At 55.1% G+C, this 12494-nt stretch overlaps 1 protein-coding gene across 1 annotated transcript; it reads left to right on the top strand.

The window, feature by feature from the left end:
- The first annotated feature begins 842 nt into the window (after nucleotides 1-842).
- TCHH (trichohyalin) lies at nucleotides 843-10594 on the top strand. The gene is made up of 4 exons (XM_086630343.1): nucleotides 843-980; nucleotides 1463-5250; nucleotides 5593-8364; nucleotides 9574-10594. The coding sequence occupies exons 1-4, from the start codon at nucleotides 843-845 to the stop codon at nucleotides 10592-10594; spliced, it is 7719 nt and encodes a 2572-aa protein (XP_086486469.1).
- The last annotated feature ends 1900 nt before the right edge of the window (nucleotides 10595-12494 follow it).

Here is a 12494-nt window from a genome sequence, read left to right as displayed (position 1 = left end):
CCAAGCTCCACCTAAAAGTAGAGAAATTGTATAAAATGGTTAAAGAGAAGGGGGATGTTAGGGGCGAAGACTTCCATTGAAACGTCTGGGATCAGTCGACGGGCTGGACTTCTCTTCCGGCCCCCCCAGTTGGGACGCCTGTTGGGTGAGAGCTCTGTGTTATGCGCATTTTCTTACCAACATTTTGCAGCTACTGAGTATTATCACTGATCAGTTGTAGCTTATATTGTTCTAAATCAAATCTATTTTCGCAGTCAGTCCCTATCATTGGCTGTCTTTGAATCTGTATCCCGTCATGAGCATCAGTATTAAAATTTGTTGTTTTAATATGTTTCCGGAAACTTTAATATAAGGAAGGATGACCCATTGAGCTGCCAGCGAGGTCCCTGAATAGGTCAGGCAAACACCCTCCAACTTAGTGGGCTGTCCAGGGTGGGCAGACGGGTTGGATGCAAGGGTCTAGTCTTTCTTGGGAAACTGGTAGACTGGTCGAATTGCTCCTGACTTTTATTGAACTGACCTCTATTGGTCGGATACTGTGTCATTCCATGACAAGCCCCATGGGGACCGGTTCTTGGGGCATCTCTTGAGTCACCACCCTCAGTCCCCTCCCTGCCATCCACAAATGCAGGCATCCTGCCATCCCCTATCAAACGTCATTCCAATACGTCAGTAGACAAGTTGGAGGACACTCCCCATCCCACTAAAACCCCTAAGCACTTGAATTTCTTCCCAGTGCTGTGGTGAAACGGAGCTCGCCATAGCACAGGGGCTGACACAAGCAAATCTCCCGTCCTTAGGTCTGCTCCTTTTCTTGCAGGCTTGCTTGAATCTGCAAGAAGATGTCTCGCTTCTTAGACAGCATTTCCACCATTATCAGCCTCTTTCACGAATACGCAAAGGAAGATGGAGACAGCTCCAACCTCAGCCGAAGGAAGATGAAAGAGTTCATCCAGAGGGAGTTTGCAGATGTCATAGCTGTGAGTACTGCTGCAAGGGGGAGGGCTTGAGGTGAAGACTGGAGTGCACGGACTGCAAAATCTCCTTCTGGAGAGGGGATCTCCTTCTGGATGGGGAGGCTTTCACCAAAGGGGAGCAGCAGTTGCATTCCTTTGCATCGACTGCTTTGACAGCTCATCCAAAATATTTTGTCGTGAGCAAATGGGCAAAAGCTGGAGAATGAACCGTGGGGAGGTATGGTCTTCTTTCAAAGGTAGGAAGAAAATGCATCCAGTAGTGGGATATTGCATAACCCAAAGAGAAGAGAGCCGGTTAGCTGCAGCCAGGGAACAATGAGGACAATGGAGAACAAAGACATGAAGTTGGTGCTGAGTTATAAAAGCGAAGATGTGAGAGATGGAAGGAGAAAAGATTGCAATTGTCCCTGTCTTTGCATCTCTCTGACAAGGAGCAGAAAGGCTAAAATCTGCTTTTTGTTTCCATGTGTGTGTTTTCCCTGCAGAAGCCACGTGATCCTCAGACAATTGACAAGATTCTGCAATTTCTGGAGTGGGATGGTGATGGGAAAATAGATTTTAATGAGTTCCTGCTTTTGGGGTTCAGAGTGGCTCAGGCCTGCTACTGGTACCTTCCAAAGGGACCGGGCCTTCATCAAAGAACGAAGCTGACAACCACTGTCAAGTCACTCCAAGAACCTGAAATTAAGAACAGAGGGAAACATCAGCAGCTCCAGGAGGAGGAACAACAAACCTGTGAAAGTAATCATCATCCCCACCGTGAAACTAGGCTGCAACGAGACACCAGAGTCGAGTTTGAAACACAAGAGGAAACGAGGAGTCACGACCAGCAACGTAACAGACAAAGCAGAAATGACGTAAAACGAAGCAGCGAGCCAGGGGAGACAGTCCCTCAGGTGCACGAAGAACAAAGCCAAGAGCCACACGACCAACGGAGCAGCCAAAGAAGACGTCAGCCTGAAAACAGCAGCCACCAGCCATGTCAGTCTGAGTGCCTGGAGTCAAGGCGCCCACATCAGTCATACATGCAGGAACCGCTAGAACTTGACCACAGGTACTATGAAACCTATGATCGAAAAAGAGCTCTCTATAAAGATGAGAAGAATCAGGATTACAAGGTGGAATATCAAGAAAGTCAGATAGACATACGTCAGGATCAGGAGTGGAAAGAACGAGAACGTGCAAGGAGGAATGATGCGGTAAAGGAGAGGAGGATCGATCCTCAAAGGGACCTGCAGGTCTACGAGCGCCGCAGCCGCCAAACAAGAGACAGGGAAGAGCGAAGTGCCACGAGCAACCAGAGAGAGACACGCGAGAGACGTGACTTTCAAGCAGACGAACCTGAAGACGATGGAAGGAGACAACGTGAGTCCGTGAGGTACGAAAGGACACGAGATATTGCAGTAGCAGCAGCAGAAGCTGACGTGAGGATCCAGCGCGAGTCTCGAGAACTGGAGCCACGTCAGGACAGAAGAAATAGAGACCGTCCTTGTGAGTCTGAAGAACCAGAGGATGAGAGGAGGCTTGGCCGCGGAAGAGAGAGGGAAGAGCAAGTGCGGGAGAGAAGCAGCGATCGTCGACGAGACCTGGAGGTCTACGAGCGCCGCAGCCGCCAAACAAGAGACAGGGAAGAGCGAGGTGCCACGAGCAACCAGAGGGTGACACGTGAGAGACGTGATTTTGAAGCAGACGAGCCTGAAGACGATGGAAGGAGACAACGTGAGTCCGTGAGGTATGAAAGGACACGAGATATTGCAGTAGCAGCAGCAGAAGCTGACGTGAGGATCCAGCGCGAGTCTCGAGAACTGGAGCCACATCAGGACACAAGAAGTAGGGACCGTCCTTGTGAGTCTGAAGAACCAGAGGATGAGAGGAGGCTTGGCCGCGGAAGAGAGAGGGAAGAGCAACTGCTGGAGAGAAGCAGCGATCGTCGACGAGACCTGGAGGTCTACGAGCGCCGCAGCTGCCAAACAAGAGATAGGGAAGAGCGAGGTGCCACGAGCAACCAGAGAGAGACACGCAAGAGACGTGATTTTGAAGCAGACGAGCCCGAAGACAATGGAAGGAGACAACATGAGTCCGTGAGGTACGAAAGGACACGAGATATTGCAGTAGCAGCAGCAGAAGCTGACGTGAGGATCCAGCGCGAGTCTCGAGAACTGGAGCCACGTCAGGACACAAAAAGTAGGGACCGTCCTCGTGAGTCTGACGAACCAGAGGATGAGAGGAGGCTTGGCCGGGGAAGAGAGAGAGAAGAGCAACTGCGGGAGCGGAGCAGCGATCGTCAACGGGAGCTGGATGTCTACGAGCGCCGCAGCCGCCAAACAAGAGACAGGGAAGAGCGAGGTGCCACGAGCAACCAGAGAGAGACACGCGAGAGACGTGACTTTGAAGCAGATGAGCCCGAAGACGATGGAAGGAGACAACGTGAGTCCGTGAGGTACGAAAGGACACGAGATATTGCAGTAGCAGCAGCAGAAGCTGACGTGAGGATCCAGCGCGAGTCTCGAGAACTGGAGCCACGTCAGGACACAAGAAATGGAGACCGTCCTCGTGAGTCTGAAGAACCAGAGGATGAGAGGAGGCTTGGCCGGGGAAGAGAGAGGGAAGAGCAACTGCAGGAGCGGAGCAGCGATCGTCAACGGGAGCTGGATGTCTACGAGCGCCGCAGCTGCCAAACAAGAGACAGGGAAGAGCGAGGTGCCACGAGCAACCAGAGGGTGACACGTGAGAGACGTGATTTTGAAGCAGACGAGCCCGAAGACGATGGAAGGAGACAACGTGAGTCCGTGAGGTACGAAAGGACACGAGATATTGCAGTAGCAGCAGCAGAAGCTGACGTGAGGATCCAGCGCGAGTCTCGAGAACTGGAGCCACGTAAGGACACAAGAAGTAGGGACCGACCTTGTGAGTCTGAAGAACCAGAGGATGAGAGGAGGCTTGGCGGTGTAAGAGAGAGGGAAGAGCAAGTGCGGGAGAGAAGCAGCGATCGTCGACGAGACCTGGAGGTCTACGAGCGCCGCAGCCGCCAAACAAGAGACAGGGAAGAGCGAGGTGCCACGAGTAACCAGAGGGTGACACGTGAGAGACGTGATTTTGAAGCAGACGAGCCCGAAGACGATGGAAGGAGACAACATGAGTCCGTGAGGTACGAAAGGACACGAGATATTGCAGTAGCAGCAGCAGAAGCTGACGTGAGGATCCAGCGCGAGTCTCGAGAACTGGAGCCACGTCAGGACACAAGAAGTAGGGACCGTCCTTGTGAGTCTGAAGAACCAGAGGATGAGAGGAGGCTTGGCCGCGGAAGAGAGAGGGAAGAGCAAGTGCGGGAGAGAAGCAGCGATCGTCGACGAGACCTGGAGGTCTACGAGCGCCGCAGCCGCCGAACAAGAGATAGGGAAGAGCGAGGTGCCACGAGCAACCAGAGAGAGACACGTGAGAGACGTGATTTTGAAGCAGACGAGCCCAAAGACGATGGAAGGAGACAACATGAGTCCGTGAGGTACGAAAGGACACGAGATATTGCAGTAGCAGCAGCAGAAGCTGACGTGAGAATCCAGCGCGAGTCTCGAGAACTGGAGCCACGTCAGGACACAAGAAGTAGGGACCGCCCTCGTGAGTCTGACGAACCAGAGGATGAGAGGAGGCTTGGCCGCGGAAGAGAGAGGGAAGAGCAAGTGCAGGAGAGAAGCAGCGATCGTCAACGAGACCTGGAGGTCTACGAGCGCCGCAGCCGCCAAACAAGAGACAGGGAAGAGCGAGGTGCCACGAGCAACCAGAGAGAGACACGCGAGAGACGTGACTTTGAAGCAGACGAGCCCGAAGACGATGGAAGGAGACAACGTGAGTCCGTGAGGTACGAAAGGACACGAGATATTGCAGTAGCAGCAGCAGAAGCTGACGTGAGGATCCAGCGCGAGTCTCGAGAACTGGAGCCACGTAAAGACACAAGAAGTAGGGACCGTCCTTGTGAGTCTGAAGAACCAGAGGATGAGAGGAGGCTTGGCGGCGTAAGAGAGAGGGAAGAGCAAGTGCGGGAGAGAAGCAGCGATCGTCGACGAGACCTGGAGGTCTACGAGCGCCGCAGCCGCCAAACAAGAGACAGGGAAGAGCGAGGTGCCACGAGCAACCAGAGAGAGACACGCGAGAGACGTGACTTTGAAGCAGACGAGCCCGAAGACGATGGAAGGAGACAACGTGAGTCCGTGAGGTATGAAAGGACACGAGATATTGCAGTAGCAGCAGCAGAAGCTGACGTGAGGATCCAGCGCGAGTCTCGAGAACTGGAGCCACGTCAGGACACAAGAAATGGAGACCGTCCTTGTGAGTCTGAAGAACCAGAGGATGAGAGGAGGCTTGGCCGTGGAAGAGAGAGGGAGGAGCAAGTGCGGGAGAGAAGCAGCGATCGTCGACGAGACCTGGAGGTCTACGAGCGCCGCAGCCGCCAAACAAGAGACAGGGAAGAGCGAGGTGCCACGAGCAACCAGAGAGAGACACGCAAGAGACGTGACTTTGAAGCAGACGAGCCCGAAGACGATGGAAGGAGACAACGTGAGTCCGTGAGGTACGAAAGGACACAAGATATTGCAGTAGCAGCAGCAGAAGCTGACGTGAGGATCCAGCGCGAGTCTCGAGAACTGGAGCCACGTCAGGACACAAGAAGTAGGGACCGTCCTTGTGAGTCTGAAGAACCAGAGGATGAGAGGAGGCTTGGCCGCGGAAGAGAGAGGGAAGAGCAAGTGCGGGAGAGAAGCAGCGATCGTCGACGAGACCTGGAGGTCTACGAGCGCCGCAGCCGCCAAACAAGAGACAGGGAAGAGCGAGGTGCCACGAGCAACCAGAGAGAGACACGCAAGAGACGTGATTTTGAAGCAGAAGAGCCCGAAGACGATGGAAGGAGACAACATGAGTCCGTGAGGTACGAAAGGACACGAGATATTGCAGTAGCAGCAGCAGAAGCTGACGTGAGAATCCAGCGCGAGTCTCGAGAACTGGAGCCACGTCAGGACACAAAAAGTAGGGACCGTCCTCGTGAGTCTGACGAACCAGAGGATGAGAGGAGGCTTGGCCGGGGAAGAGAGAGAGAAGAGCAACTGCAGGAGCGGAGCAGCGATCGTCAACGGGAGCTGGATATCTACGAGCGCCGCAGCCGCCAAACAAGAGATAGGGAAGAGCGAGGTGCCACGAGCAACCAGAGAGAGACACACGAGAGACGTGACTTTGAAGCAGACGAGCCCGAAGACGATGGAAGGAGACAACGTGAGTCCGTGAGGTACGAAAGGACACGAGATATTGCAGTAGCAGCAGCAGAAGCTGACGTGAGGATCCAGCGCGAGTCTCGAGAACTGGAGCCACGTCAGGACACAAGAAGTAGGGACCGTCCTCGTGAGTCTGAAGAACCAGAGGATGAGAGGAGGCTTGGCCGCGGAAGAGAGAGGGAAGAGCAAGTGCAGGAGAGAAGCAGCGATCGTCAACGAGACCTGGAGGTCTACGAGCGCCGCAGCCGCCAAACAAGAGACAGGGAAGAGCGAGGTGCCACGAGCAACCAGAGAGAGACACGCGAGAGACGTGACTTTGAAGCAGACGAGCCCGAAGACGATGGAAGGAGACAACGTGAGTCCGTGAGGTACGAAAGGACACGAGATATTGCAGTAGCAGCAGCAGAAGCTGACGTGAGGATCCAGCGCGAGTCTCGAGAACTGGAGCCACGTAAAGACACAAGAAGTAGGGACCGTCCTTGTGAGTCTGAAGAACCAGAGGATGAGAGGAGGTTTGGCGGCGTAAGAGAGAGGGAAGAGCAAGTGCGGGAGAGAAGCAGCGATCGTCGACGAGACCTGGAGGTCTACGAGCGCCGCAGCCGCCAAACAAGAGACAGGGAAGAGCGAGGTGCCACGAGCAACCAGAGAGAGACACGCGAGAGACGTGACTTTGAAGCAGACGAGCCCGAAGACGATGGAAGGAGACAACGTGAGTCCGTGAGGTATGAAAGGACACGAGATATTGCAGTAGCAGCAGCAGAAGCTGACGTGAGGATCCAGCGCGAGTCTCGAGAACTGGAGCCACGTCAGGACACAAGAAATGGAGACCGTCCTTGTGAGTCTGAAGAACCAGAGGATGAGAGGAGGCTTGGCCGTGGAAGAGAGAGGGAGGAGCAAGTGCGGGAGAGAAGCAGCGATCGTCGACGAGACCTGGAAGTCTACGAGCGCCGCAGCCGCCAAACAAGAGACAGGGAAGAGCGAGGTGCACCGAGCAACCAGAGAGAGACACGCGAGAGACGTGACTTTGAAGCAGACGAGCCCGAAGACGATGGAAGGAGACAACGTGAGTCCGTGAGGTACGAAAGGACACGAGATATTGCAGTAGCAGCAGCAGAAGCTGACGTGAGGATCCAGCGCGAGTCTCGAGAACTGGAGCCACGTCAGGACACAAGAAGTAGGGACCGTCCTTGTGAGTCTGAAGAACCAGAGGATGAGAGGAGGCTTGGCCGCGGAAGAGAGAGGGAAGAGCAACTGCTGGAGAGAAGCAGCGATCGTCGACGGGAGCTGGATGTCTACGAGCGCCGCAGCCGCCAAACAAGAGACAGGGAAGAGCGAGGTGCCACGAGCAACCAGAGAGAGACACGCGAGAGACGTGACTTTGAAGCAGACGAGCCCGAAGACGATGGAAGGAGACAACGTGAGTCCGTGAGGTACGAAAGGACACGAGATATTGCAGTAGCAGCAGCAGAAGCTGACGTGAGGATCCAGCGCGAGTCTCGAGAACTGGAGCCACGTAAAGACACAAGAAGTAGGGACCGTCCTTGTGAGTCTGAAGAACCAGAGGATGAGAGGAGGCTTGGCGGCGTAAGAGAGAGGGAAGAGCAAGTGCGGGAGAGAAGCAGCGATCGTCGACGAGACCTGGAGGTCTACGAGCGCCGCAGCCGCCAAACAAGAGACAGGGAAGAGCGAGGTGCCACGAGCAACCAGAGAGAGACACGCAAGAGACGTGACTTTGAAGCAGACGAGCCCGAAGACGATGGAAGGAGACAACGTGAGTCCGTGAGGTACGAAAGGACACGAGATATTGCAGTAGCAGCAGCAGAAGCTGACGTGAGGATCCAGCGCGAGTCTCGAGAACTGGAGCCACGTCAGGACACAAGAAGTAGGGACCGTCCTTGTGAGTCTGAAGAACCAGAGGATGAGAGGAGGCTTGGCCGCGGAAGAGAGAGGGAAGAGCAACTGCTGGAGAGAAGCAGCGATCGTCGACGAGACCTGGAGGTCTACGAGCGCCGCAGCCGCCAAACAAGAGACAGGGAAGAGCGAGGTGCCACGAGCAACCAGAGAGAGACACGCAAGAGATGTGATTTTGAAGCAGATGAGCCCGAAGACGATGGAAGGAGACAACATGAGTCCGTGAGGTACGAAAGGACACGAGATATTGCAGTAGCAGCAGCAGAAGCTGACGTGAGAATCCAGCGCGAGTCTCGAGAACTGGAGCCACGTCAGGACACAAAAAGTAGGGACCGTCCTCGTGAGTCTGACGAACCAGAGGATGAGAGGAGGCTTGGCCGGGGAAGAGAGAGAGAACAGCAACTGCAGGAGCGGAGCAGCGATCGTCAACGGGAGCTGGATGTCTACGAGCGCCGCAGCCGCCAAACAAGAGATAGGGAAGAGCGAGGTGCCACGAGCAACCAGAGAGAGACACGCGAGAGACGTGACTTTGAAGCAGAAGAGCCCGAAGACGATGGAAGGAGACAACATGAGTCCGTGAGGTACGAAAGGACACGAGATATTGCAGTAGCAGCAGCAGAAGCTGACGTGAGGATCCAGCGCGAGTCTCGAGAACTGGAGCCACGTCAGGACACAAGAAGTAGGGACCGTCCTCGTGAGTCTGAAGAACCAGAGGATGAGAGGAGGCTTGGCCGCGGAAGAGAGAGGGAAGAGCAAGTGCAGGAGAGAAGCAGCGATCGTCAACGAGACCTGGAGGTCTACGAGCGCCGCAGCCGCCAAACAAGAGACAGGGAAGAGCGAGGTGCCACGAGCAGCCAGAGAGAGACACGCGAGAGACGTGACTTTGAAGCAGACGAGCCCGAAGACGATGGAAGGAGACAACGTGAGTCCGTGAGGTACGAAAGGACACGAGATATTGCAGTAGCAGCAGCAGAAGCTGACGTGAGGATCCAGCGCGAGTCTCGAGAACTGGAGCCACGTCAGGACACAAGAAGTAGGGACCGTCCTCGTGAGTCTGAAGAACCAGAGGATGAGAGGAGGCTTGTCCGCGGTAGAGAGAGGGACGAAAAGCTGCAGGAGAGGAGGATTAATCGTCAACGCGACCTGGAGGTCTATGAGCGCCGCAGCCACCAGACATGGGGCAGAGAAGAGCGAGATGCGAAGAGATCCCTCAGAGAGACACGTGAGAGAAGCAGTCTCCAGGTACTCGAGGAACAAGAGAGAAAGATTCGCCGCCGCCATCAGGCAAATGCCTTGCAGAATGAACTGTGCAAGAGCACCACCTGTGAGCCCTCAGAATACCAAGAACGGAGGAACAACAGGCTTTTGGATGAGGAAGAAGCTCATGAGCCAAACAGGTCGCAGACACAAGAGGATGAAGGACGAAGACATGAGAGGAGCCTCTACCAAACCGTGGATGTTGATAACAGAGACCTCACCCCCCCAGGAGAACAGGCACCTGTCACCAACGTGAGGGTCCGTTATATCCCTGCTGAGCCCGATGTACGGCCAGAGGCACAGGCCATCCCTCAGCCCTGTGAGCCTCAGACCATTGCGTACCTGATCCACATGATCCAGAATTTGAATGATCCTGAAGCTACCACCTACGAAATCGTCTGCCACCAACCCCCTGACCTAGGACAGCCCATCTACGTCAAGAAGTGCTATGTGTCACCCCAGCCGCCAGCAGTCCCGTGTGACAGGAGCAGCCACCCAGAGCCACAACCCCAAAGGGATGAGCGAGAAACAGGTGAACCCAAAGCACTGTGGCAAGGGGACACACCAGCTTCGAGGTCCCAGGATAACACTGGAGATCTCGATAAGCCGCAGGCGAAGTCCAAAGCAGGGGTGAAGGAAGGGGCTCACAAGGCTTCTGCCTCCAAGCTGGATGGTGTTAAGGGTGACCTTTGCCAGACAAAGGCCAAGGAGGACAGGAGGGACAGTCAGCGCCCCAAGATGCCTGACGCAGAAGAGAAGGACCATCGGCTTGAGGGAGATGGATCTAAAGATGCCAGGGACCAGGTCCCACGGGAGCCTGAACCCAGCTGTCAGGTGAGCGACCGTGACGACAGGGAGGCCAAGAGCTGCCCACCTCTGCCCCAGCCTCCAGAGCCACAGGAAGCTTGCGAGACGGACCAGAGAGCCACTGGAGAGAGCCGTCCCCAGCCACCCCGGAGAGATGAAGCCAGCCACAGCCGTGAGGATACAGAGCTTCCTCCACCGGAGAAGAGCTGCCAGCCACGGCAGGAGGAGAGCAGCAAGAGGAGCCCCCGGCAAGAGAGTGATGCCCAGCCCCAACCGGAGGAGGAGCCACGTCTTTGCACCAAGCAAAGCCAGGGCCCCACGGACACCTCGGTCTCAGAGAAGGCACCAGGCCGTCCTGCCGGGGACGAAGCCAAAGCATCTTAACAGGAAGTCCTCTCCCAGGAGCTGGTGGGGCATCTCCAAGCGTCTTCGAGGATCACTTCTGCTCTCTGCTTTCAGCTTAGGATGTCACAGTGTGGTGGCACAGACATGTTCGACACACACAAAAGGGTTAACGGGTGGGTTTGGGGGTTTTCCTTGTAACAAATCCTCAGCAGGTAGGTGGGCAGAGAGTCACCCCAGGAGCTGCAGGTTCTGCCTCCCTGCGTTATGTCTATCCACCTCAATGCAGTATTTAGTCACTTTTCTGCTCTAATTGGATTCCATGGGTGTCTCTGTCCTCTGTGTCCGTCCCTGTCATCTCTTCTACCCTGTGGCATAACTGTTGTGCATCTCACTGTGCTCACATCTCCCCAGCCCCGTGTTCGGCTCTCCCGTCACCTTCTGCTGTGCAACGCGAAAAAAATCCCAAAAATCTCAGTAGCTCCATCATACTCATTCTGGGGCCTGAAAATCCTCAAGGCTGGGAAAAAAAAAAATCCACTTTTGTAGACTCAAGGTTTCTGGTTACACCTTTCTGCTCCTCTAAGAGCTGAGCAGAATCCCAGCTCCAGCCTGACCGAGGCTGTGAAGCAGCTGAGATGCTGTGGGTACTGCAGGGTAATGGGGGGAGCGGGGTGGGGGGTGTCTTTCTTCTTCACACTGATGTATTGCATGAAAAATCAGAATAAACAGCTGATGACTGCACTGGCTGCTGCCATCCTTCATCCTTCCGTTTAATTTCTACAAGGACCTCAGCCTGGTTGGAGGGTGTCCCAGTTCAGGTCACACGTTCCTCTTAATCCCAGGCACATAACCCCGGCAGGGACTGCTGACAATCCCACCCAATCCCCCCTACTATGTGTCTACAAGCCCACATACCTCTCAAACTCCGGTCCTCACTACTGATCTGCGTGATTTCAGGGGGTTTCATCACAGCCCGCACATGCTGTGGTCCAAGACTCACGTAGGGATGTGTCCACGTGCCCCAGCTTTCACGGCAGATGTGCCCTACGGGGAGCACCAGCAGTCCAGAGCCATCCAGACGCACATTTTCCTGGCCACTTGCATCCATCTGCCTTTTCCGCTGGGCTGCCCCATACCTGGGACCACTCCTGGATCCTCGGGCAGGAGAGGGGCAGCAGCACGGCATGGAAAACGCACCGCATCCCACACACGGTGCACAAGGCTGCAGACGGAGACATCCACGACTGTCCCTGGAGAAAACCAGATTTTATTTATTTTTCTTTCCCTTGAGCAAGAGAGAACCACTTCCCCAGCAGCAGACGGAGCTTGTGATGTTGCAAGAAGACAGAGAGAAGCGAGGACAACCCCAGCACCATCTTCATCTTGCTTTTAAAGGCAACCAGAGCCCACTGGCCGGTAAGGGGGCTGGCCAGGAGGAATGAGGACATCCCAGGTCCACCATAGCCTTGATGCAGCCTCAGGGGGAAGCCCCCAGGGCTTCTCGCTCACCTACCCACGGTCACATCCCGTGATGTTTTGAACCTGGTGCCAAAGGGGACTTGGGAGGGTCTGTCCCAACCTCAGGGGCAGGTGGACACACGGGGCGATGCTCTCAGCAATGTCTCCGTCGTGCACGTGGCAGTCGCACGTCTCGGTGACAAACATATGGTGGCACAGATGGTTTGTCTGCAAAGAGGGTCAAAGCCTCTCCGTTGGCTGCGAACACACGCAGCGGCAGCAAAAACCAGGAACCTCCTGGAATTCCCCATCGCAGCCAGGATGGGGCCGGAATCCCTCCGGAATTCGCTCGTGCAAAGGGCGATATAACACCTGCCCCTCTGACCAGCTCCTGGTTTATTGTTAAGGGAGCACAAAGGAGTTTGCAAAACGTGGGCAGAAGCGTAAAATCCAAGGAAAAGAGCAGCAGGTTCCCTGCCCT

This window comes from Tauraco erythrolophus (genome assembly GCF_009769465.1).
Source record: "Tauraco erythrolophus isolate bTauEry1 chromosome 30 unlocalized genomic scaffold, bTauEry1.pri scaffold_44_arrow_ctg1, whole genome shotgun sequence".
Taxonomy (NCBI): Eukaryota; Metazoa; Chordata; class Aves; order Musophagiformes; family Musophagidae; genus Tauraco; species Tauraco erythrolophus.
The sequence above is the reverse complement of the archived record's forward strand: the minus strand, read 5'-3'. Positions and strand labels throughout refer to the sequence as shown.

Coding starts and splice junctions, on each gene's coding strand:
- TCHH (XM_086630343.1), top strand. CDS start 843: ATGTCTCGCTTCTTAGACAGCATTTCCACCATTATCAGCCTCTTTCAC. Junction 5,251..5,592: donor GACGTGAGGATCCAGCGCGA/GTCTCGAGAACT, acceptor AGCTGACGTGAG/GATCCAGCGCGAGTCTCGAG. Junction 8,365..9,573: donor GATGGAAGGAGACAACATGA/GTCCGTGAGGTA, acceptor TGAAGGACGAAG/ACATGAGAGGAGCCTCTACC.